This window comes from Squalius cephalus, assembly GCF_949319135.1.
Source record: "Squalius cephalus genome assembly, chromosome: 19".
NCBI classification, from domain to species: Eukaryota; Metazoa; Chordata; class Actinopteri; order Cypriniformes; family Leuciscidae; genus Squalius; species Squalius cephalus.
The window spans coordinates 12,173,263-12,199,965 of NC_137140.1; the positions used below are offsets into that span (position 1 = coordinate 12,173,263).

Consider the following 26,703-nt stretch of genomic DNA (forward strand, 5'->3'; position numbering starts at 1 on the left):
CCATTCTTTCAGATAAACGTCCAGAAATGTAATCTAAGCACAAACATGATGAGTGTTCAGATGTTGTAGTGGAATACCTGGGTAACTTGGGTAACAGAAGTGCTTCACATGATCTGGGTCAGTGCATGGTGATTTTCAGACTGGAGAGGTTCTGTGAAGGCTTGTGCATTAATGTATGCACTTTTCGTTTAAAACCTTTGTATGTGGTTTCAGTGATCAGAATGCAAAAATGTTTTGGATACCTGCATTAAAGAGATAGTTCACTTTGAAATTAAATTTTGGTATGTTTTAGCTTACCTGAAGGGCATCCAAGATGTAGGTGTCTTTTTTTCCGCAGTAGTTTCAATTTTGATATTTTTAGGTCAAACCGTTCTTGTCTGACAGTCATATCATGCAGGTCTATGGTCACGGTCTCAAAGAGCATGCACAGAGTCCAAATTAAAACAATTCCCCATCGTCCAAATTAAACAATTCCCCATCGTAAGTACACACTGATGGCCTAAGACACGAAACGAGCGGTTTGTGTGAGAAAACGAACAGTATTTATATCGTTTTTACCTCTTATAATACAACCACGTCCAAGTGATCTGAGGGCGCAGGTGCTTCCTATTGTGTGACGTGTACGCAGACTGGTGCATAGGCATATATACACTAGATGTCGCATTAAAGACATTCGTTCCAATGAACTACCGTAGCCAAGGCGACATCTAGTGTATATATCTATGCACCAGTCTGCGCACACGACACACACCAGGATGCGCTCGCGCCCTCAGATCACTTGGACGTGGCTGTGTATAAGAGGTAAAAACGATATAAATACTGTTCGTTTTCTCACACAAACCGCTCGTTTCGTGTCTTAGGCCATCAATGTGTACTTACGATGGGGAATTGTTTAAGTTGGACGATGGGGAATTGTTTTAATTTGGACTCTGTGCATGCTCTTTGAGACCGTGACCATAGACCTGCATGATATGACTGTCAGACAAGAACGGTTTGACCTAAAAATATCAAAATTGAAACTACTGCGGAAAAAAAGACACCTACATCTTGGATGCCCTTCAGGTAAGCTAAAACATACCAAAATTTAATTTCAAAGTGAACTATCTTTTTAAGAGCTGACCGCTTGTGATCAGACTGTCCGATCTTAAAATCAGGTGTAAACAATCTCTTAAAATCAGCCATTATATCAAATAGTAACTCATTGTTTTTTGATTTTCAGTTGGGAGCTGCTGCCCGTCTGTCAGGAATCACCCCAGCAGCCATAGTTCATCTGTTTAACTATGTGCACAGAAAAAAACACAGGAATCAGAGTAAGATTGTTGGAGTCTCATAAGAATGATCAAAATGGTGTATTATGCAAAATAATTCAACAGTGAATGTCAATAAAAGTCAAAAGTGATAGTGTGGGAGAGAAAAAAAAAAAAAACCTAAAAACATCTTTATTTAAAATGGGGAACTATTTACAACTGTGGTGTCTTTCAAGCTTTAAGAGTGTTATGTGATTGACACAAGCAGCATCAAACCAAATTTAACCCCAAAGTTTGATTTACTCTTGATCAAACTCTCCAACCCCTCTGGAAAAAAAATCAAATGGAAACTTCCATTCAGGTTGACGTTCCCCCCCAGGGGCTTCTGGGTAAACTGTGGCATCAGAGAACATCACCTCAGTGGCCAATGGGACAGAAGACCGGAGGGGACACTAGAGGCAAGAAGAAGACCCTAATTCATATGAACTTCCCAAAGACCTCTTAACTGTGTGTGAAAAATGTCAGCTGCTCAATCAAAACATGTTACATAGATATTTGTACAAATTAAATGTTTATATGCAGGAAAAACATCAGCTGCTCAATCAAAACATGTTACATAGATATTTGTACAAATTAAATGTTTATATGCAGGAAAAACAAAGTTTTACACAAAGTAGTACTTTTGGAAAAATGACACGTATGAAAATCATGTCAGTATCTCAGGGCTCAACAGTAACAACATGCTTACCTTTAGTCTCTGACAGCCAAAGATGAATTTGGCCCCCAAGATGTGGTTCTGTGGCAGGGCCCTGAGGCCCCTCTGAGCCCAGAGCACCTGTAATGATAGAGACACGGGCAGGAGACAACCCGTCTCACATGCTTCCTGAAACATTTACAAATAAGCTTGTTAACATATTTGGGATATTCTATATTTTTAGGGCTGTCAAGCGATTATTTTTAATCAAATTATAACTTAATTACACAATGTGCCAATTAATCAATCAATCAAATTAAATCCCACATCAAATTTGGCTGAGAAATTAACCCCAAATATTACTGTGTTAAATGTGAAAAGCATCAAATAGACATTACAGTGAGTAGCTTTAGAAAGAAAAGAAGGTTGAGTTGCAGCTTAGGCGACTGGCTTATCTGTTTGCACAATGATCTTCCTAGTTATTAAAATCTGCGTTGTGGTCCCAGCTGGTCCTAGCATAATTCTTTGCTGTAGCTGGCCATTATGATCTCTGTTTAAAGGAGAACTCCGGTCAATTTTAACATTGAGCTAATTTTTTTGTACATTTGGAGTGCTGTCAATACAGAGAACAACGACAAAAATCGGTGTTGCCTACACCGAGTTATTCTATTTTTAAAATTTGCACCCTGTTGACTTCAATGGGGCAAGTACTAAACCTGCTTTTAGCCTCTTAACATCCTTGATGTGTCATTACAAGTGCACAGAAAATGTGAGTGATTCCTTCTGAGTGAACACGAGTGAGTCTGACTGCAGTAGATGTGAAAGAAATGTATAAAAATGATGTTATTTAAGCCAGCGCAAATACCTTTGTTTACATCCTGTTTTTCGGTTGAAGTCCAAAGTAGTCGATTGCCGAGTTCACGCGCGTGATCATAGGTATTAAACCTATGCGTGTGAACTCTGCAATCGACTACTTTGGACTTTAACCGAAAAACAGGATGTAAACAAAGGTATTTGCGCTGGCTTAAATAACATCATTTTTATACATTTCTTTCACATCTACTGCAGTCAGACTCACTCGTGTTCACTCAGAAGGAATCACTCACATTTTCTGTGCACTTGTAATGACACATCAAGGATGTTAAGAGGCTAAAAGCAGGTTTAGTACTTGCCCCATTGAAGTCAACAGGGTGCAAATTTTAAAAATAGAATAACTGGGTGTAGGCAACACCGATTTTTGTCGTTGTTCTCTGTATTGACAGCACTCCAAATGTACAAAAAAATGAGCTCAATGTTAAAAATGACCGGAGTTCTCCTTTAAGGCTTGTCTAGTCGTCGGGTTCTTAACTGACAGTACAGGACTGTGTTTTGGTTGTTTCTGGGTGCAATTCCCCCATCTAAAGAGATTGGGTCTTTAAAATAGATTTAAACTGAGAGAAAACATAAGTGTCTGTCTGCCTCTTGAACAAAGCAAGACTGTTCCAAAGTTTAAGATTTACCACCCGCATTTGATTTTGATATTGTAAGTATTATCAACAGGACAATGAGAACTAACACAATGATGTTTCTTAATAATATATTCCAAGGGTAGTCAAAAGCAATGGTCTGCTTTAAAACAGTATATTTTAAATACTTGTTTACTGGCCAGTATCACTGATACTAATACAGCTACTCAATGAAAATTACCCCCAGTGACAGCACTACTTTTATTTTATGTTCCGCAAAAGAAAAACGTACAGGTTTTAAACAACATTAGAGTGAGTTAATATAAATAAACAGAATATTAATTTTTGGGCAAACTATCCCCAAAATGTGAAATAATTTTTTTAAATGAAGTGATACTCTAAATAAGAAACTAAAACTGTCAGTAGGTGGTGGTAAATGTTAGCCTAGAAATCTAGACGCACCCTAGCAGCAGCAAAATTAATTTTGCAGCCAGGGTAGTCTAGCAACTCTCCGTTGACTTTCGAGCTGGAAAAACCAAACTCTAGTCAGGCCAATCAAATTGTGTATAGAGTCGGTGGGTGGGCTTTACATAATGACGACAGAGTTGTGACGGTTCCGCGTGAATTCCCTGCTACTTGAAAACAAAGAAGAGCTGCTGCTGGCAAACAGCGGTCTTTCGAATCGGCTTTGTCCGTGACACTGGAGGACTTGGAGTTAAGCTTTTCTTTGAGAAAAGAACAAATAACGGCACTTAAGTCATTCTTAAAACAGGAAGATGTGTTCGTAGTTTTGCCGGCCAGATACGGCAAAAGTTTAATCTATCAACTAGCTCCGCTGTTGGGAAAACGCTCTGGTTGGTTGTAGCGCTGTCCTATTGCATGCAGAGCGAATTTGAAAGACAGCCGTTTATCTCGCCCCTTGGATTGAGCCCTGACAATGGTGAGTTGCCAGACCTAACATCTTGATGTAGGTTTGGCTTGCCAGGCTAGGTCGAATGAGCAAGTAATTGAGTCATTCATTCGATTTGTTCAAACAGCTGATTCATTCAGTAAATGGCTCTCTTTATGAATGGGCCATTGAATGATTGGTTTACCTGATTGATTCATTCAGAAATGACACACCGCTGTGTGTTGCTCGGTGACGCACAACAGTTCTGATCTGGCTTTACAGGTAATATTTTTGTTGACAAAATTTAGCAAAAAGAGACAATATTGGGCCTCAATCATGAAACTTTCGTAAATATATGAGTAAATTCAGAGTAATTTGCGTGTAAAACAGACCTTCCCGAAAACTCTCCTCCGGATTCATAAACAGTTTGTAACGGTAATCTGAGGAATTATTAACTACTGGACAACAGTTTTATGCAATCAGATATAAAATACTTGTTTTACAAAGAACATTGTGCATTGTTGAATAATGTTTTAAAACAAGTAGGTGTGACAAAAGTGTCATCAACCAATATGCAACAGAGTATTGTAACTCACTGAAGCTGGTGTGGAGCAGTCTTGTGAAATGACTCGACTCTGGTCTGTCTGAGAGCCTGCAGTCATACTGATCATATCAGGCACTGTAACCCCTGCTAAAATACCCAAAAGCTCAGCCCGCAACAAGCCACAGTCACTGGACAAAGATCTAGACAAATCAAAAAGATGACAGGAATCAAAATAGAACCATTATTATGTTGTTGGTTTTATCAAATATGTTGACATCATGTCTTCAAGCTGGTTGTAAAAAGTTATGACGTAGTAAATTGGTGTAATACCTGAAGGTGCAGCCAGTCACAGTGTTTTGTTTGAAAAGAATAGGGGTCCGATTACCAAGATCAGCAGAACACCCTCCATCCTCAGACAACCCCAAAACTGTCAACTTCAACAAATGTCAAAGAATTTACATATTCATCACAGAGATACATTAAATCCTTCCCTAAAGCCAAGAACTATGCAGGAGGTGTAAATATTTGCTCTGACAATATCTCTTAACAAAATTACATATTTAAATATCTCTTTAAAAAAAAACATGGTATTTGAAATTTGGAGACAATTTGGTTTGCATTAGTAAGAATAGATTAATGGGTTAGTTAACCGTTAGATTTGACCATTTTCTGAATAAGAAAATCGTGTAGCTAGACTGTATGATGGACATTTTTTTTAGCATCACTGTGGGTGCGTCTCAAGCAGCTCCCTAGCTTGTGAATCAGTATATCATGCACTGGTAAGGACAGTAAAGCACGCTGGCTCACAACACATTTGGACACTGATGACTCTATTTCTGGTGACGTGACAATGTCCTCATTGTACATCATCACTACTGGTATTTATGAACAACAGCAGAGCTGATATCCTTCTGACATTACTTCTAATGTTATTTAAAGTACATTATGATAAATACTTTACTTGTTACATATACGTGCAACATTTCAGGCATAAGTAGATAAAATGTGTTAGCTAGATTGTTCATTTACCTGCCTAGAGATGTATATTTATGCTGAAATATAATAAAATAATGGCTTGTATTTTTAAAAACATATCACTTGTCGTTATGTGTAATGAGTTGGCTCACATGATTTAAGTTTCGCACTTTAGAACTTCCATTAAGGGAACATAGTGAGCATCGATGCTCCCTGGTTTTCACGGTGCATTGTGGGACTTTTTAGGGAGCTGATCCTCAGTTGTTTAGTGTATTTATGGCCAGTTTTTCCTTGTGTAACCATTTAACTTGCAAAGACAGCAAGTGTATGACTCCTAGTGTTTTAAAATCTGTTCCGATTTTAAAAGTTGTGTAGTGTATTCCAGCTTTAAGTCACAAATGTAACTGGAGGATTACAATTTACCCCATAGTGAAATACTGACAAAAACAATACAACTAGTTTTACATACATTACAAGCATAATATAAGTATAATATAAGTATTTTATGAATATGAATTTCATTTGCAGTTCAATCATTGTAGTAATAGAGTATTAAATTGTCAAATCAATGCCACAGATAGGTCTGCAAAATGAGCAAAAAACTATGCACCAGCATCTAATGGTGGAGAGCATCCAGGTGGACACCGTAAAGTTAGTTATGCCTTCTGTTGACTAGCTTACTAATGCAGAAACATGATGCATGATGAGTTGGATACCTTATATCAGCAGATGGTCTGACATAATTTCTCTATCATTCATTCTCCAACAAACTCTAGGCACACCATCCAAATGAATGTGTGCTATACAAAAATAATCACACTCAGTCTATTTGATTTAACCTCAGATAAATTAGTAGTGTACTCTGATACAATAACAATTTCACAGTAAAGTGGAAAGGATACAGTTTGTGATTTTTCACCAAACCACCCAACAAGTAGTGATTCAGGTTTCAGCCCCTCTGGAGGTGATGGAGGAATGGGTGTGGCCATGGGGTGAGTGAGTGTGGCCAACTGGTATTCAAACAACAGGTGTTAAAAATGTTGCTGATTATTAAAGGATTTTTTTTTTTTTTTTACCTCATAATTTATCAAAATGTCATCTCTATCTTCTGGGTGAAACGACAGACTTCTCTCTGGTGACATATGCCGAACTTCTCCAGGAAACACTTTCTTACAATCAACTAGAAGTAGTGCAGCAGATTAGTAAAAAAATCGTTCACTTTGGTATAGAAGCATGAAATTTGGCACAGATACTCTCTAAGGGCCACTATTTTGGAAAAAGGCGTTGGCCACTCAAAAATTCAATATGGCGGCCATTTTTCAAAATGGCCGCCATTGCTATTCAATGCTTATTATGTCAATTATTCAAACAGTGATCCAAGCATACAATTTGATACAAATAAACTCTCTAAAGGACATGTTAATAGAAAAAGATGCTTGTCCCTCAAAAATTCAAGATGGCCGCCATTTTTAAAGATGGCCACTGTTCCTGTCGAATATTAAGGTGAGACATGGCAGGCAAAAACATTGTTTTTTTTTTTACTGGTCAATTTTGAGATTTTTGGATATTTATCTTCAATAACATGTCTTATTTCAGACTGTGGTGAAAAAAAGTCCAAAAAACACATTTAGATCTTTATTTTACTACACTTTGTCTGTTTGCGTCTGTAGATTTCGCGTAAATTCAACAAAAGTTGTCGTTGTAAATCCTCCCACCGATCCGCGATCTCTGTCTGCTCTCTGTCTTCACAGGCACCGCTGGAAAGCTCTCTCTTCACTGTACAATGCTGTCGGATCCAAATATGGTCATTTCCTTTTTATCAGCAACCAATCGCGAAAGTAAAAGGGCTGAATGCGCGATCTCATTGGCTGATGATAAATCTTTAAAACCCGTTTTCTCAAAATGACTTTTCTCTCATACTCCAAGACTGAAATCTCCACTTCAGTAGCACCTATATACACCAATCTTTCCAGTCTTGTACCTAGTTATATTATGAAGACATTTACAGAGGGATCTGTAAATATATTATTCCTAGCCTGATTTATATAACATTTTATTCCAAAAAACATGGCGAAAATAATTTAAGGCTATTGACAGTATATTATGATTTACAGGATAACAAAAGTAGATATCCATAAATGCCTCTGTATTTTTTCCCCATCTAATATGTGAACACAATGAAAAAATAATTTTTAATCTGGCTTTATCCAATACTCAGATTTCGTTTTTTTAAATATATACAAATTAGCGCATATTTAATTAGATATTGCCTAATTTGCTAATTTAAACATTAAATTACAGAAAACTTTTAATACATTTTTTTCTCATCTTAATGTAGGTAATCAACTGGGAAAGTTTCATGGTGATATCTGCTAGTTTTTTTTATTTTTACCCTAATCACCCGTAGTGTCTCGCCTTAATTATTTAAATTGTTAAAATGGTGATGCAAGCATACAATTAGGCAGAAATACTCTTCAAGGAACACTCTTTTGGAAAAAGGTATGTGCCACTCAAAAATTCAGGATGGCCACCATTTTCAAGATGGCCACCATTTCTGTCAAATAGTTATAATGTCTGCTTTGTCTGCCTCCTCTTCTTTGACCTGTCCAGCTTAGTTAAACAAGTACAAGAGAACAAGAGTACAAACGAGAACAAGTATTGGATACACTGCTGATTTTGAAGGTTTTCCTACTTACAAAGCATGTAGAGGTCTGTAATTTTTATCATAGGTACACTTCAACTGTGAGAGACGGAAATCCAGAAAATCACATTGTATGATTTTTAAATAATTAATTTGCATTTTATTGCATGACATAAGTATTTGATCACCTACCAACCAGTAAGAATTCCGACTCTCACAGACCTGTTAGTTTTTCTTTAAGAAGCCCTCCGGTTGTCCACTCATTACCTGTATTAACGGCACCTGTTTGAACTCGTTACCTGTATACCTGTACACACACTCAATCAAACAGACTCTAACCTCTCCACAATGGCCAAGACCAGAGAGCTTTGTAAGGACATCAGGGATAAAATTGTAGACCTGCTCAAGGCTGGGATGGGCTACAGGACAATAGGCAAGCAGCTTGGTGAGAAGGCAACAACTGTTGGCGCAATTATTAGAAAATGGAAGAAGTTCAAGATGACGGTCAATCTCCCTCCATCTGGGGCACCATGCAAAATCTCACCTCGTGGGGCATCACTGATCATGAGGAAGGTGAGGGATCAGCCCAGAACTACACGGCAGAACCTGGTCAATGACCTGAAGAGAGCAGGGACGACAGTCTCAAAGAAAACCATTAGTAGTAACACACTACGCCGTCATGGATTAAAATCCTGCAGTGCACGCAAGGTCCCCCTGCTCAAGCCGAAGCATGTCCAGGCCCGTCTGAAGTTTGCCAATGACCATCTGGATGATCCAGAGGAGGAATGGGAGAAGGTCATGTGGTCTGATGAGACAAAAATAGAGCTTTTTGGTCTAAACTCCACTCGCCGTGTTTGGAGGAAGAAGGATGAGTACAACCCCAAGAACACCATCCCAACCATGAAGCATGGAGGTGGAAACATCATTCTTTGGGGATGCTTTTCTGCAAAGGGGACAGGCCGACTGCACCGTATTGAGGGGAGGATGGATGGGGCCATGTATTGCGAGATCTTGGCCAACAACCTCCTTCCCTTAGTAAGAGCATTGAAGATGGGTCGTGGCTGGGTCTTCCAGCAAGACAACGACCCGAAACACACAGCCAGGGCAACTAAGGAGTGGCTCCGTAAGAAGCATCTCAAGGTCCTGGAGTGGCCTAGCCAGTCTCCAGACTTGAACCCAATAGAAGATCTTTGGAGGAGCTGAAAGTCTGTGTTGCCCAGCGACAGCCCCGACACCTGCAGGATCTGGAGAAGGTCTGTATGGAGGAGTGGGCCAGAACCCCTGCTGCAGTGTGTGCAAACCTGGTCAAGAACTACAGGAAACGTATGATCTCTGTAATTGCAAACAAAGGTTTCTGTACCAAATATTAAGTTCTGCTTTTCTGATGTATCAAATACTTATGTCTTGCAATAAAATGCAAATTAATTACTTAAAAATCATACAATGTGATTTTCTGGATTTTTGTTTTAGATTCCGTCACTCACAGTTGAAGAGTACCTATGATAAAAATTACAGACTTCTACATGCTTTGTAAGTGGGAAAACCTGCAAAATCAGCAGTGTATCAAATACTTGTTCTCCCCACTGTATCTGCGAGAGGGAAGGCGGAAGGACCATCAGAATTAAGACTGGTTTCAACAATATAGGTGACCAGTTCAGAAAGAGCCATAAGAAAGATGGCTGGTTGAATCGTTTCACTCTGTGACTCTTTCTCAAGCCTTCTGAGGTGGAGTTTCTCTCTGTTGTAAAGATGAATGAGACACAAATGATGGTATTTCAGCTCCTGCGCAATGGCATCAGCACCACTTAGTTGAGACAATAATTTAGCATCATTCAGTGTTTGTGCACATTCATGTAGTCTGTCATTCAGTTGCAGTGTCATTACCTGACGTAGGTCAGATTCAGGAGATATGTTATCACAAAAAAAGCAAACCTGATCATCTAGACTTTTCTGCATCATGGTTCTGCGATGCTTTGTTTGGCCTTCATCTGTCTCACTACATTGAGCATCGGATTGTTGCTTCTGGGCACGAAGTAACTTTGTGTTGTTGAACCGAAGTCGACAATTGTAGTGATACTTCGCTTGGTTCCTTCTCAAAGTAGCTTCTATACCACCACCTTCATCCAGTCGTTCCAGGTCCAGGGTCATTGGCATTTTGTTCATCTTGTGAAAGAGTGGAATGTTGGTGGCAATCATTTTATAGCCATCATGTTGAGAAACATGATGGGTAGGTGGGGATTGGAGGGGTTCCTTTGTGTCTGTCTGACAAAGACAACATTTCATCCAATCAGTTGGCCTCTTGGCTGACATGGGATTTTCATTTGCCATTTTGGAGGTTTGTTGTCTGATTAAGGCCGAGGGGTTATCCTTTTACCACCTCAATCATAGACATAGTACACATTCAGGTATGTGATACAACTAGGTACGGGTCACCTACACCTAGCCCAATCATTCATCCAGTGCCATTTAAGTCCCGTGTGATCTGTACACCTTCCAGGTAAGCATACATGAACAAGTCATGTATTGCCCCGCTTACCCTTGGCTCGGCTCTCCCACGCTGGCACAACCTGTCAATTCGGGTGCGGTTTAGGGACACTAAACTTAGCTATACTATTACTACTAGTCAAGAACTACAGTGAAAGTAAAACTAGATTAGCTGACACTGAATCCCATGCTGAGTTCCACAGCAGTGAAGTCACCAGTGTGCCCTGGTTGTGTAATGACGTTCACTCTATTAAACAAAACCTTCCTTAACACATTAAATTGAGCTCTGACAGAAATGGTGGCCATCTTGAAAATGGTCGCCATCTTGAATTTTTGAGTGGCACACATCTTTTTCCATGATAATGTTCCTTTAAGAATATTTGTACCAAATTTCATGATAGCATCACCATTTGAAAAAAAAAATTAAGGATTCAAGAAAAATGGCGGCCATCTTGAAAAATGGCTGCCATCTTGAAAAATGGTTGCCATCTTGAATTTTTGAGGGACAAGCACCGTTTTCCAAAAAAAAACATTCTGAAGAGAGTATTTTCACAAAATGTTATGCCTACATCACTGTTTGAATGATTGACATAATGAGCATTTGACAGAAATAGCGGCCATCTTGAAAAAATGGCCGCCATGTTGAATTTTTGGATGGCCAGCGCCTTTTTCCCAAAGAGTGACCCTTAGAGAGTATCTGTGCCAAATTTCATGCTTCTATACCAATTTGAACGATTCTCTTGAAATATGCCATTAATCTGCTGCACTAAAGCTTGCATTCTGACCTTCCTCCCACAATACAATCAACAGCTAATGGACAGAACCAAGTACCCGTACAAATGTTTGTTTGTTTTTTGTTTTAGTTTTTTTGATAATTGGTTTTCTTTCCATTTAGTAACCCTTCAGAATCTAAAGAATATATTTGTTTCCCTGAAGACAAGATAATACACATTTAGAAAGATCATTCTGTTCAAAAACTCTTAATGTTTGTTTCTTTCTTGAGCATCAGTGTTTTCACCTTTTGTAATAGTTGTTGTATGAGTCTCTCAATTGCCCTTACAGTTAAAAGATGGACCTCAAAATCATACAGTCCTTGTTGGAAATGATTCGAATATGCAGAATATGCTGCAAAAACAAAGAATGTCTAGGACCTGGATCATTTTTCTGAAGAACAGTTTAACTGCTCAGGACAAACAAAAGGAACTCGTGAACAACTATTATAAAACATAAAAACAGTCATGGATCATCCAGGAAATGACACAATGTATTAAGAATTAAGCATTTGTAAATTTTTTAAGGGTAATTTTACAAAATAAAAACAACATGCAATTTTTATGAGCCCTATTATTATTTTAATTATAAACATTTTCAGATTCTTCAAGATGTATGTAAACTTCTTACCACAAGTGTATATAGAGATAAAGTTACCTGGAATATTATCACATGCTTTTGCTGTAGTTGTGTATCTGTAGTTATGTTCAGCAGTTCTATGTTCACTGTAGCTTTTGCAATCTCTCCTTTGCTTGTGTACTCAATCACATACTCCACCTATGAGAACAACAAAAGACTTTACTCATGTACATTCTGACAAAAATATGTGCATCCCCACAAACCTCTGTCTGCACTGACCTTTGATACCACATTCAGACATGAGCTGTTTTGCTCAAGTGGTTCAGGCCAGTCACTCACGGTAGAAATTGTGATCTAAGACAATGCAAACAAAATGTCTGGAAACATTGTGGGGTCAAAAATTGTAAGTATATCACTACATATAGTTAAAATAATTTGATGCAACTTACAACAAACTCTGGACTGTTCTCTATCTGGGCACTGGGAACCTAAAAGACAAAAGCTAAATAATTAATATGGATACAATAGGCATCCCGGGATGTCTATTTTTAAGGAATATTCATAATCAACTATATTACTAAAAGGAATCAATTAATTGTTATTTAATGCTGCAAAACGCATGTAGAGACGACCAAATATCATTTAAATGTAGTCTACTTTAAACTATATTTAAAATAAATACAGTCAAGAAATGCAAATATTGGTATATTTCCAGTCCACTGTATTTTAATACATTTCAGCTGTTTGCATGAATTATATTTACAATTAATTTATTATTAATGCAGAAATTGTAAGCATGAGAATGCATTGCAAATATAAATATTGGGTAAATAGTCCATTCTTATATACATTAGTTTTCAGTAGTAAATGGAATAGCAATTTCTCAACTTGTCTACTGAATTGCATTATGGGATTGCCCTTATCTGCAAAAGATACATCTGGTACTGCCATGATGAGGTATTTTAGAAGGCAGCATAATTGAAGGTACACTATGTAACTTTTTTTACTTCAAAATTTACAAAATGTATAATTGTATATAATGTGCAAGTACACCATGAATCTATCTTCCAATCCGTGTTTTTGTCTTATCCTGAATCACTACGGTATGCCTATGTGTTTATATTCTGACCATTTTAGACAGAGCGGGACGCCAGCGGCTGCGGAGTAGCCCAGTACCTGCATGACTCGTCATATACATTAATAGAGAGAAGTAGCTCTGGCTACAATGTTCTTCCGCAAGATGCATGTAATTTTGTTTATTTACCGCTAGAGTGCCAAACGTTACATAGTGTACCTGTTTGGAACAGCCTTTCCATTGGGATGCTGACCTAAACAACTATCTAGGTTTTAGAAGAGAGCTTTAGTCTCACCCTCAGTAGTCCGAAGCCAGCGTAGTAAGTGAGAGCATTTAAACTCCTGTCATCTGCACAAGATTGTGCTGTCACAGCACGAGAGCAAGATAGAGAACTTGAACGCAAGAACCCTGGAAAAGAAACCATAAATCAGTATACAACTATTCATATTATTTAGAGCAAAAACCAGGTCAAATGTTTACACATTTTTGCCCATACTTGTAGGATTGTGGTTGATGCAGGCAGATGACGCCGGCCCTGGTGATGGCTGTCCAAGTGTGCTCACTATGGATGTACGGTCATAATAGGTCAGAATGATGTCATCAGCCTGTGACAAAGTCCAGCAGTGCCATTGTTAAATACTTTTCATATTCATTGCCTATGTAACGTAACAGTAGTGCAATACATGTATGTATTATTTATTACTATTATTATATCCTACTATATTACTTAATATTAATATTATATTTAAATTAAAAATAGCTTTTTTATATATATATATTTTCTGAGTTTTTTTTTTTATACTTTTTTGACATTTTGTTGTGCTTTTGCCATTCTATTATATATATATATATATACATATATATATATATTATATATATAGGTTTATAAGGAGGATTCTGTAAAGGGATGATAGGGATAAATCTGTAAAGTTTTGTACAATTTAATACAATTCAGTGTAGTGACAAGCCTAATTACTTTTTGGTGATGTGCCAGGGAGGGCTCCAGACTAACATTTAGAAACAGTGGCACCGATTGTCGCCAAACTCTACAGATGGTTGTACCAGCAACTGATTTGGTAGCACTGGGGTGACGGGTATTAATAATATTACACATTTTATCTCTTGGGAATTTAATAGTAACTTGAGTTGACATTAGCACTTGCTTGAGCTGGGAATCTGGATGCAGATATAAATGTATTTTAAATTAAAAAATTAAAAAAAACATTAACAGTTGTAAAAATTGTAACAACCTCGTTTTATAGGGTACAATTTTAATTTTCTGAATGAGTTAGAACTCTACTCTTGTTAAAATTGGTCTTCTATAGTATCATACACTTGTAGATCCATCAAAGTTATGAAAAAAAAAAAAAAAAAAAAAAGTTCTTCCAGTAACATTAAATAAATGTTTGTTCAAAGTTATCTGGTCTTTGATAATGTTCTCAAAACATTAGCACAAAAGAGAAGCTACTTTTAGTGTTAAAATACTTTGTGAATTACTCTTGGGTGAAAAATAGGAGAGACACACCCCTAATTTTTAAGAGTTGCTTCTAAATTTCTGCATTAGGAGCAACTTTTAGTCTAAGATTTTTTGTGAATACAGCCCCTGATTATGACATGGTGTTTAAATACAAGCTACACAATGCTAATTAAACGCTATATGCAACATGTGATCACAGTTTACCTTGTAAAACTTTTTTTTTTGACTGTTGAAGGCCGTAAGCTCTCTCAGTAAGAATGGATAGATGGACTTGGGCTGAAAACGAGCAGAAGAAGTCTGAGCAGCAGACTGTTTTTCTAAGCACAGAGAGAAGAAAATAAAGAATAAGCAAAGCTTTTTGAAACAACATGCCTGTGTGAAAGTCATGCTGTCATTTTATTATTAATAAATATTGTGTAAAAGAGTTTGCTATATGCAACTATTAACATTTCAATGTGATTTTGTTTTTCCAAATAAAACAGAACAATCAATGAGGAAAAAATGCTCTATGCACTGTGGTATACTGCATATTTTGGTAAATGTAGTAGGCAGGAAAATTCACAGATTTTGCACAGCATACATCCTTAAGACCCCGATATACTCAAAGTTTTCGTTCCTTACTTGGGGGTACGGAAGGTTTCAAAATACCTGAGCAGGGATATAAAATCGTGCTCAAAAGTTTACACACCCCTTGCAGAATCTGCAAAATGTTCATTATTTTAACAAAATAAGCGGGATCATAAAAATTCAATTTATTTTTTATTTAGTACTGTCCTGATCAGATATTTTACATAAAAGATGTTCACATATAGTCCACAAGACAATTTTTTTTTAATGAAAAATTACCCCCTTCAAAAAGTTTACATACCCTTGATTTTTAATACTGTGTGTCGTTACCTGGATGATCCACGGCGTTTTTTTTTTGTTGGTTTTTTTTTTTGTGATTGCTGTTCTTGAGTCCCTTGTTTGTCCTGAGCAGTTAAACTGCCCAATGTTCTTCAGAAAAATCCTTCAGGTCCTGCACATTCTTTAGTTTTCCAGCAGTGACTATGATATTGAGATCCATCTTTTCACACTGAGGACAATTGAGGGACTCAAACACAACTATTAAAAAGGTTCAAACATTCACTGATGCTCCAGAAGGAAACACAATGCATTAACAGCCGGGGGCTGAAAACTTTTTGAATCTGAAGGTAAATTGTACTTAATTTCTCTTCTGGGAAATATGCAAGTATTTTCTGTTGCTTCCGAAGAACAGTACCAAATTATTTATTTTTTACATTTAAAGAAAAATTTGGACATCCTCATCCTGTTCAAAAGTTTTATATTGAACTTGATCTTTTCACTGTCTTAGTACATTAGGGCAAACCAAGCTTTTTTCACATGAAACGTTTTAGAATGTCCCACTGTTTCAAATACTGCTGCAGGTGCTGGATCACAAGTGGCCAAATCTTGTAGTTTGTTCACATATATTTTTCTTCTTTTGAGAGGTGATCTAAGTATCTGTCTCTTGAAACAGATAAAAAATGTACAGGCCAGTGCTGCAGTTTTGCCTTTCAGGTCTCCGCTCCAGTCATGCGAGTGAAAAATGATGTGGACATGTTTGTATTCATTTCGGCACTCCAGTAAAATCATGTCAGGTTTATTTATATAGCACTTTATATAATTGATTGCTGTAAAGCAAACAATTTTACCGTTTGAAAAATTAAAATAGTGTGTAAGTGTCGCTTTCAATTAGAATTACAACTCTATGTAACCAATGGTAGTTTGAAGATGTTTACCAGTGTTTTCTGGAAAGTTTGCTTTGGCAAGCTGTTTCAACCTCTCGAAACGAACTTCTCTTTGGCCTGATTTTGTTTGAAATTACGTTACACCAGTTCATTCTACAAATTTGCTTTAAGTATATCAGGACCTTACCAGAATTTTACAAGAGTAAATCTTGTAAGAGTAAATCAGTAAAACTGGAGTTCATTGAGGTGAAAATACAGTAATGCATGGTAATTTACCCTCTTCTCTCTGAACACAAAGGAGGTTTCCATTCAGAGTAACCAGTGCTGGATCAATTTGTGTTCTCAACATCAGCCAGCTCTCAAGGCAGACGCCAGACCTTTATGTGACAAAGACATCTGCGATTTAAAGCACATTCAAAGGTTAGTGGACACATTTAATGACAGACAGTAGCTGTTACCCCGCATCCAGGCCACAGTTGTTAAACACAGAGCTGAGGTTCAGGAGACCACAGTCCATGACATCACAACAGCATCCAATGTTACAGAAGTCAGGTGTGACATCACACAGGCAGCCTGCAAGAGCGAGACAAGACACATTGAACTTACCAGTGTGATGAGGGTGGAATAGCTCAATAGTTAAACATGTATATCTATCTATAAATTACAGGAATGTCTGTCTGTCTGTCTGTCTGTCTGTCTGTGTGTCTGTCTGTGTGTCATATATCGAACCGTTAGTTCGATGGATTTCAAACTTGACAGGTGTCTTGCAACGGGCACAAGTAAGTGCAGTGCCAGGTTTGACGTTGTTTGGATCAGAAATGCAAAAGATATCGTTAAATATATCAGTAAAAGAAGCACACATTCGCTTTTGCCACTCTAGGCGCTGGCCACTCCCCCTCTCACACTGACACTGAGTGAGCACAGCTGGTCACTCCCCCTCTCACACTGACACTGAAGGTGTGTTCCACATCGGCTGCGGCTGAATGTAACCGATCGGCGAGAGTAGCCGCGTGCAGGCGGGGAGGAGCTGCAAGTGAAGTCAGACACTTTCTGGTTCCCGTAGTGACCGCTCATGTGGTGTTTGCATACTTTACCACAGCTGAAGTGAAATAAATACAATATTTGCCAAATAATACACAGATGTTTCAGAGACATTTTCAATCAATACTTTATGTACTGCTTCATACAGCGTCTGTTTGAACAAGAATAAAGTTCAACATAAGCTACTATCAATGAAGTGGTCTACGTTTTTTTATCAGTTTTAATTTGATAAACATGACACAATATAACATCGCAAATACATGAAAAGAGTGTTTACTGTTATAAAAAATATATATTTTTTTTTGGTTGTTTTGAAATAAATAAATAAAACAAAAACAAAGAAACAACACACTAAAGCCTGTAAAGCATTGAAATAAATATCAGTGAATACTGGTAACTTACATAATATAATAAAGTTGAATCTATTTAAAAAAAATAAAATAAAAAATATTCCACACAAAGGCGCGTGATATAGCCTACCGCTCTGCGCTTTGAGAGGGATGTGGGACACGAGCAGGAAAGAGACCCTCGATCTCTTTTCTGATATCTTCATGTTTTCTACTTGTAAAAGGTATGAAGAGCGAATTTTATCTTCTACAAGGGCAAGGCATTTAGGCTGTTTGCGCGCTGCCAGAGAAAGCCAAACTAAAAATCACCCGCGCGTGTGAAACGCGCTTTACAAAATGAACTTGACGCGCCTTACCAATTATCATATGTCTAACAAGCACAAACTGTGTTAAAAAGAAGTTGACTTACAAGTAAAAATGTAGGCTATCTGTCCTACAGCGTTTTTTCTACGTTAACACAGTAAAGAATACGAAAATAATCGACCTAAAAGCGAACAAAGGAAGAAACGTTTATAACGCGTCTTTGGGTGAGACGCGAGTGAAGATATGGGAAAAGAAAAAAGAGATTCCATGCAGGGATGAGTCACGATTTTTGAATATTCGATTAGTTTATTTAATTATAGAATATCTAATGTTCTAATGTCTGTTGTGCGATCATTCTCTAAAATAAAATCTCCATGTTCTGGTGCTGATGCAGTGGTGACGCGTTCATGTAACCGGAGGGTGACGCTGCCAATAACGCACATAACAGCTGTCACAAAGAACCGGCAAAAATAATGATTATGAACGTGTCAAATATAGCAAGGAGACATTTGAATTGTTTATTAATAAAGTGTTTTTGTGTGTGTGTGTGTGTCAGTGTCAGTGTCGAGCTGCAAAGATGAAGTTGACGATGCTCACTCTTCGCAGTGAACGCGCCTAGAGAGAAATGCACACTTCATACGGAATACATGCTAGTCGGTTTATTTTCGTTTTGAATTGTTTTGTTTAAAAGTAGATAATTCAAGCTTTCTATAAGGAATAACTAATGGAATATTTTTAAATTCGCTAATAATCGGGTGACCAGATCGCAAACCAGAATTCAAAGCCGACAAAGCTTAAGTTTATGGGCTCACGTAGGCTACAACTCTCTCATTCGTCATGAATTCAAACTTTTCCATGGCTGCGATATAACATTTAATTGCTAAACTATTTCTTTTGTAAACAAAGCTTTGTGTGTCATAATATTAATGTAAAACAGCATTCATATACAATTTTTTTTTTTAAGGCGAACCACCGCCGGTACTACTCAGCCACCGCGGTGGCGCTTTACAACCGCGGTGGTGCGGTTGTCAAGTTGACCGGCACAGCCCTAAGCACAGCTGGCCACTCCCCCTCTCACACTGCACACTGAGTGAACACAACACAGGACCAGAGACAGAGAGGGTCGAAGAAAGCAGCGGAGCTTAAGTAGAGTTTTCTCTGAGTTCACTGTGTAGCCTGCTCCCTGAATGTCACGCTTATTCATTTGTGGATGTTAACTGAATCTGTAAGTCAGCTACACTGTTTATTTCTGAATATTATATTTTATTCTGGTGCGCTTAACGTTATCGCTACTGTGTAATAGTTCACAGTCTCTTTCACGGCCATCATTTGTAGTAGCCTATTCACAAACTGTTTGCTCAAGCGTAGCGTTTTCTCGGAGTTCACTGTGTAGCCTGCTCCCTCAATCGTGTAGTTCAATTTTCCATATTTATGTCATTATGTCAGTTTGCTTTCTACCATGCACAAATAAAAATGTCACTGAACTTTTGCGGTGTAATTGTAACAATGAGCACTCAAACACACCGAACCAACAATTACTAAAAACTCACACAAAAACTGATTTTGCACGGGCACTTTGCACTAGTACACATCATTTTAAAGATATGTACTTTTAAACTTATATATAAACATATATTATTATAAACTCACACACACACACACACATATATACATATATATATATATATATATATATATATATATATATATATATATATATATATATATATATATATATATATATATATATATACACACTATATATACACACTGTATATATATATATACACTGTATATATGTATATATATATATATATATATATATATATATATATATATATATATATATATATATATATATATATATCTCACAAAAGTGAGTACACCCCTCACATTTCAGCAAACATTTTAGTATATCTTTTTAAGGGACAATACTATAGAAATGAAACTTGAATATATTTTAGAAAAGTCAATGTGCTGCTTGTATAGCAGTATATATATTCACTGTCCTCTGAAAATAACTCAACATACAGCCATTATTGTCAAAATAGCTGGCAACAAAAGTGAGTACACCCTAAGTGAACATGTCAAAACTGTGTCCAAAGTGTCAATTTTTTGTGTGAGCACCATTGTTATCTAGCACTTCCTTAATCCTCCTGGGCATGGAATTCACCAGAGCTGCACAGGATCCTCTTCCACTCCTCCATAATGACATCACAGAGCTGCTGGCTGTTAGACACATGGCACTTCTCCACCTTCCGCTTGAGGACGCCCCACAGGTGCTCAATGGGGATCAGGTCTGGAGACATACTTGGCCACTCCATCACCTTCACCTTCAGCTTCCTCAGCAAGGCAGTTGTCATCTTGGCTGTGTGTTTGGTGTCGTTATCATGCCGTTTGGCACAGTTTCTAAAGACAGGGCATCATGTTCTGCTTCAGAATGTCGCAGTACATGTTGGAATCCATGTTTCCCTCAATGAAGCGCAGCTCCCCAGTACCAGTAGCACTCATGCAGCCCCAGACCATGATGCTACCACCATCATGACTGTAGGCAAGACACAATTTTCTTGGTACTCCTCACCAGGACATCGCCACACATGCTAGACACCATCTGAGCTAAACAAGTTTATCTTAGTTCACACTGCAGGCTGAAACGACCCAATTCCGATTTTTTTGCCCCTATGCGACCTGTATCTGATCTTTTCATGACAGTCTGAACGACACAGATCCGATCTTCTTAAATGCGACCCAGGCCACTTGGGTATGTGGTCCAAATCCGATACATATCCGATCTTTTGAAATGCGACTTCAGTCTGAACGGCCAGGTCGCATGTATCCGACCCGCACGTCATTGATACGCGAAAAACGTCATAATTCTGCGTTGAAGTAGTCGTCGGTTTGAAAACGGACTGCATATTCGTCGAGCTGAGGTAAATCTGCCGAACGGGTCTACCTCGACGAGCCCGTTAATTAAAAAAATAAATAAAAGCCCACGGCCACCATCATTATATATCCAATGAGAATAAGAGTAGACTAACGTTATGATAACTTATTTGTGCTGATATTAGATAGGTCAGCGGCTGCTGTCTGGCTCTTGTGTAACGGTCGCTGTGTGAGAATCACAGTTAGTTGAAGATTTTTTTTTTTTTTACAGTTAGTTGAAGTTTAGCTACTTCCGCAAACAACAAGTGACGTCGTTGACCGTTGAGTACTCTTCTGCGCATGCGGGTCACTTCTGGGTCATTTCACGTTCACACAGGAGATCACAAAAGGTCGCATTTAATTGGAAATGTGAACGGCCTTGCAAAAAAATCACATTTTTTCAAAAAAACGGAATTGAGCATTAAGCCCTGCAGTGTGAACGCAGCCTTAGTCTCATCAGACCACAGGACATGGTTCCAGTAATTCATGCTCTTGGACAGGTTGCTTTGAGCAAGCTGTTTGCGGGCTTTCTTGTGAGCCAGCTTCAGAAGAGGCTTCCTTCTGGGACGACGGCCATGCAAACCAACTTGTTGCAGTGTGCGGTGTATGGTCTGAGCACTGACAAGCTGACCTTCTGCTTCTGCAACATCTAAAGCAATGCTGGCAGCACTCATGCGTCTGTTTTCTGAAGCCAGCTTCTGCACCTGACGCACAGCACAAGGACTCAACTTCTTTGACTGACTTTTGCGAGGCTTGTTCCAAGTGGAACCCATCTTGGAAAACCTCTGTATGACCCTGGCCTGTACTGTAACTCAGTTTCAGGGTGTTACCTATCTTCTTATAGCCTAGGTCAACTTTGTGGAGAGCAACAATTCTAATTCTCAAATCCTTAGAGAGTTATTTGCCATGAGGAGCCATGTTGAACATCTAGTGGTCAGTATGAGAGAATTGTTCTCAAAGCACAAATTGTAACTGCTATAATACAAGATACACAAATTTGTATGGTCCTGTCAAGCAGACAAAAACATGAACATGATGAATAGGACGTGGCTTTGCATGGTTAAACGACGTACAGCTATTATCACTTAGGGTGTACTCACTTTTGTTGCCAGATATTTTGACAATAATGGCTGTATGTTGAGTTATTTTCAGAGGACAGTATGCTATACAAGCAGCACATTGACTACTCTAAAATATATCCAAGTTTCATTTCTATAGTATTGTCCCTTGAGAAGATATACTAAAATGTTTGCTGAAAGGTGAGGGGTGTACTCACTTTCGTGAGATACTGTATACATATATATATATATATATAATTGGTCAAAATGTCATAAATGTTTGACCGCAAGTTTTGTGAAGAGCACCCTTCGAGCCAAACACACATCTATAGGAAATGCTGCCAAAGCATTGAATGAAAATCTACCTATAAACTGACTGCTAGAATGAATGTCTGTACTGCAATGTAATCTTTAATTGATTGAATTTTTTTCACAAATGGGTCAATGACGTATAAGGATTTTCAACAGGCCAATTTTAAAATACGAAAATTAACAATATATATTGCAATTGTTCAATCATTAAGAATGTTGTGTACATATAAATTCAAATAAAAAATTTTAATTAAGTGATTTTAGTGTTTTTTCATCTAGATGAATTGTCCATAGGCTTAAAAAATGGCATGTGGGGCGACCGTGATTTATCTTAAAATTAATTAATTTCCTTAACATAAATGTATTTTTTTTACATGTTCTCAGTAATTAAAGTGTTTAAAAACAGAGTATTTGAATTTCTTTTGAGTTTTTGTATATAATGATCTCATATTTTTGTTCTGCAATTTCAGTTGCCTTCTAAAATGCAGTTAACAGACTTATTTTTCCTGTAAATCGCATAAAACTGATAGAAATGTTTTAAAAATATAATTTACTAAAGCATACTGTATCAGTGATTCATATTTCAGCCACAGAAATAAGATATTTTATTTTAAATTTAATACAGTAATAGCTTTTATTGGTCGCACCACATGATAAGTGGTCGCTCCAAATGACACGAAAACCTTATATAGTTAAAAATCTATTTAAAGAGATCAATGAACAATACATTTTATACAATTTTTTTTATTTAAACCAGATTTTATACAAATTTCACAGAATTTTCCTGAACATAAACATTTTATAAACTCACTTTTATAAAAAAAAAAATCACTTTACAAACACAAGTGCACAATTTAATTTAACTTGACTTAGAATTTCTTTCTAACAAATAATAATGTTATAGATATAAATTATTTCATAAAAGTATTGTATACAGGTAACATTTGGGGTCAATAGTTTTTTAAAGTAATTAATACTTTATTAATCAAGGACACATTTAGTGTCACATTCAGGCGCAGGCTATAATGTTCCGAAAGATTCTATTTCAAATAAATGCTGTTCTTTTGAACTTTATATTCATCAAATAATCCTGACACATATAAAATGTATCACAGATTCCAAAAAAAATATGAACATTGATAATAAGCAGAAATGTTTCTTGAGCAGCAAATCATTAGTGACCCTGGATCACAAAACCAGTCACAAGTCGCACAGGGTATTTGTGGCAATAGCCAACAATACATTTTATGGGTCAAAATTATCGATTGTTCTTTTATTCCAAAAAATCATTAGGATATTAAATAAAGATCATGTTTTATATTTTGTAAATGTCCTACCATAAATTTATAAACATTTATTTTTGTGAGTGAATATAGCAATATTGCAAACATAAATGGACAACTTTAAAGGCGATTTTCTAATGTTTCGATTTTGTAGCACCCTCAGATTCCAGATTTTCAGTTGTATCGGCCAAATATTGTTCTATCTAAACAAATCATACATCAATGGAAAGCTTATTTATTCAGCTTTCATATGATGCATAAAACTCAATTTCAAAAAATTTACCCATGTGACATTGACCCATTGAGTGGTTTTGTGGTCTAGGGTTACATATTAGAATTATTTCTGAAGGATCATGTGACACTGATAACTGGAGTAACGATGCTGAAAATTCAGCTTTGATCATAGGAATAAATTACAGTTTACTATATATTCACATAGAAAACAGATATTTTAAACTGTAATAATATTTCACTCTTCTCCTATCAAGGTACTCTGCTCTTGCTGCAGGGTTAGAATTTTTTCGCTTGGCAGTGGCATCTGGTAAAATAGATTAAAATAGTTTTAAATAAATAAATAGGCAATAAAAAATACACTACTAATAAATGCATTATTACTAAACTGAAATTACATGCTCTAATTTTTTTGTTGCATTTTTCTCATATTGTACAAAGAGTAAACACAAACTGTCTGAAATCTATAAAAAAGATCCCAAATTGCATAAAAATCTATTCCAAATGATACTAAAGTAAAGTACTTTTAAACCGTCAATTGAATATAAAAGCATAAAACTGCCAATCTAGGACATATATCTATCATGGAAAACAGTCTGCAGTGGTCGCACCACGTGATATTTGGTCGCACCACATGATTTTTTCAAATTCAGTCATAATTTACAGGCACAGAATTGGCCACCTAAACAAAACAGGCTAGCTTGCCAAAAAAGGTCACTATGAAATTTATAATAAAAATATATATTTGTAGAAATAACTTTAATATTAAATTTTTTTTGAGGTCATACCACATGACATCCAAATGTGGCAACTACATACCAACCATTACAAAGGTTTATTTTTTTTCCAATTTGAGAGAATTACAAACCTGCTTGCTGCTTCCATGGGTCCTTGGTAAATTGGTTTATGATGTAACTTCCTGTGTTTGAATAGTTTTCAACATATAAGTCCCAAAATGGTAGTTCCTTGATGGTCGTACCACATGATATTTCATAAAATGGACATCATCGGACAAAGTTTGTTTGTATATTATGATGGAAATATAAATACAAATGCTTTGAATTTTTTTAAAGGATTACAAAACATTTTGGAAATCATGCCAAATAGTGCAGAAAATAAATTTGAATAAATTAAGAGTAATTTCAAAGACGTTTTCAAAACAGAAGTTATGGCCGGACGGTCGCACCACATGATGTTTTGACACTTTAAATAACAAAAAAAATAACAAATAAGTAAAGGTTTTTTAAAAGTTAAAGTGAGTACATACATGGGAGAGGTACCATAAATATACAGTATCTTTTTATGCATTTAAACCCATTTTTGCCTGAAAAAATGCAATCGGACAGAAAATTTAGGCGTCACGTCATTGACCCAAATACACAAATTACATAGTTATTCCAATGCTTAACTTTGATGAGAATAATGTTACATTGCAAAAAATGGTTCTAAATAGGGTTAATTTATGCACAATAGTTTTATGAGATTCAGCTTCTTTCGACTCACCCAACGGGCTAGAGATGGGCTCTATGGTGGCATCAGTAGGCAGAACTGCACGATCATCTGTGAATGTACCCTTCGGTGTAGCAGTTGCAGATGAGTCGGTTGAGTTTGTTGGATACAAAGAGTTAATTTCTGCCCTCAAATCATTACTCGATGCTGTTGTTGATCGTGACTGGTTAGTAAGTATAGGTGCGTTATCAGTAAAAGTGAAGGGGTATGGGCTCAGATCGGTGCTCAATGGAGTCTGATCAGTGATGCTCTCAGTCACTGTAGGAAAAGAAAAAGCAAAGAGAATTAGAACGCGACATGAATGTCTGTCTGATCATGGCATGTTAATGGTCCTTTAAGGCTAAAACTTTTCTTTATGCAGAAGCGGCCGAATTTATTTTGATTTGGGGGGTGAAATATGATGTAGGCATGTTATTTATATAAATTCATCCTCTTACCCGATGGACTTATGATGGGCTCTGTGGTGGCATCAGTGGGGAAAACAGTACTTCCATCTGTGAATGTGGCAGTCAGTGCTGCGGCTGTAACGTTAGATGAAACCGAAGAGTTTGTTGAATCGGTTGAGTGGTGTTGTGCAGTGTTCTGAAAAGTCGCTTGAGGAAAAACAATCGCAATCAAAACTAATAGGAAACCACAAAAGGAAACCTTCGACATTTGTTGAAGTCAGATATCTGTTAATTCGGGATGACTTAGACAGTAATCCACTTAGTATCAAAAAGATGTCTTAAAAGAAGTTTGCACTCTGTCATTTGAATAATGTAGGCCTATTAATGAACAATCTAACGTTACTTTACTCCAATCACTAGCTAGACACATAGTGTCCTTCCGACCGTCGTTGTGGGTTGTTAAGGAAGTGTAAATTCTGTGCATATCCGGTTCTTCTTCTTCTTTAATGACTATTCACTCTCTATGAACATGTCGCCACCTGCTGCATTAGTCAAAGCAAAGTCCCTTTCTATAGGGACTGCATTGCGTCTTACAGTTTTTCTCAGTTTGGTGCATTTCTCAATGGATTATCTGCAAAAGCACCCAACATGCTTAAAATCCTTATTTTATCTCACAAAAGTAGCCTATTCATGTCAATTTAACGTATCAGTGCCATCAGAGCGCTCGTCCTTGTATCATCGTTCATAAACAAGATAATCA

General features: G+C 37.1%; 2 protein-coding genes across 4 annotated transcripts in view; one reads left to right on the plus strand and one right to left on the minus strand.

Annotated features, from left to right (window-relative positions):
- Window positions 1-1,406, plus strand: part of mto1 (mitochondrial tRNA translation optimization 1) — a 61,664-nt gene extending 60,258 nt beyond the window's left edge. For both annotated transcript variants that reach the window (XM_079851070.1, XM_079851071.1), the window contains exon 14: window positions 1,220-1,406. In XM_079851070.1, coding sequence (XP_079707196.1) covers window positions 1,220-1,333 — 114 coding nt within the window. In that variant the 3' untranslated portion in view covers window positions 1,334-1,406. The remainder of the gene's footprint in view (window positions 1-1,219) is intronic.
- Window positions 1,313-26,459, minus strand: LOC307146789 (tectonic-3-like). Of its 2 annotated transcripts, none has more exons than XM_079851072.1 (15): window positions 25,995-26,459; window positions 25,552-25,815; window positions 17,010-17,124; window positions 16,828-16,928; window positions 15,026-15,138; window positions 13,841-13,949; window positions 13,640-13,752; window positions 12,719-12,757; window positions 12,549-12,623; window positions 12,348-12,467; window positions 6,697-6,804; window positions 5,150-5,253; window positions 4,872-5,019; window positions 1,996-2,130; window positions 1,313-1,699 (listed from the first exon to the last, which is right to left on the minus strand). In XM_079851072.1, the coding sequence occupies exons 1-15, from the start codon at window positions 26,209-26,211 to the stop codon at window positions 1,547-1,549; spliced, it is 1,914 nt and encodes a 637-aa protein (XP_079707198.1). In that variant the 5' UTR covers window positions 26,212-26,459; the 3' UTR covers window positions 1,313-1,546. The 2 variants fall into 2 exon arrangements, with proteins under 2 accessions (XP_079707198.1, XP_079707199.1); XM_079851073.1 differs by having other exon boundaries at window positions 1,540-1,699; window positions 1,996-2,082.
- Between the last annotated feature and the right edge of the window lie 244 nt (window positions 26,460-26,703).

Excerpts from the sequence above, each read along its gene's own strand:
- LOC307146789 (XM_079851072.1), bottom strand. The coding sequence starts at position 26,211 with ATGTCGAAGGTTTCCTTTTGTGGTTTCCTATTAGTTTTGATTGCGATT. Across the intron at positions 16,929-17,009 it reads AACTGTGGCCTGGATGCGGG|GTCTGGCGTCTGCCTTGAGA; the intron begins GTAACAGCTACT and ends TGTCACATAAAG. Across the intron at positions 6,805-12,347 it reads AGCATGTGATAATATTCCAG|TTGGCCACACTCACTCACCC; the intron begins GTAACTTTATCT and ends TTTGAATACCAG.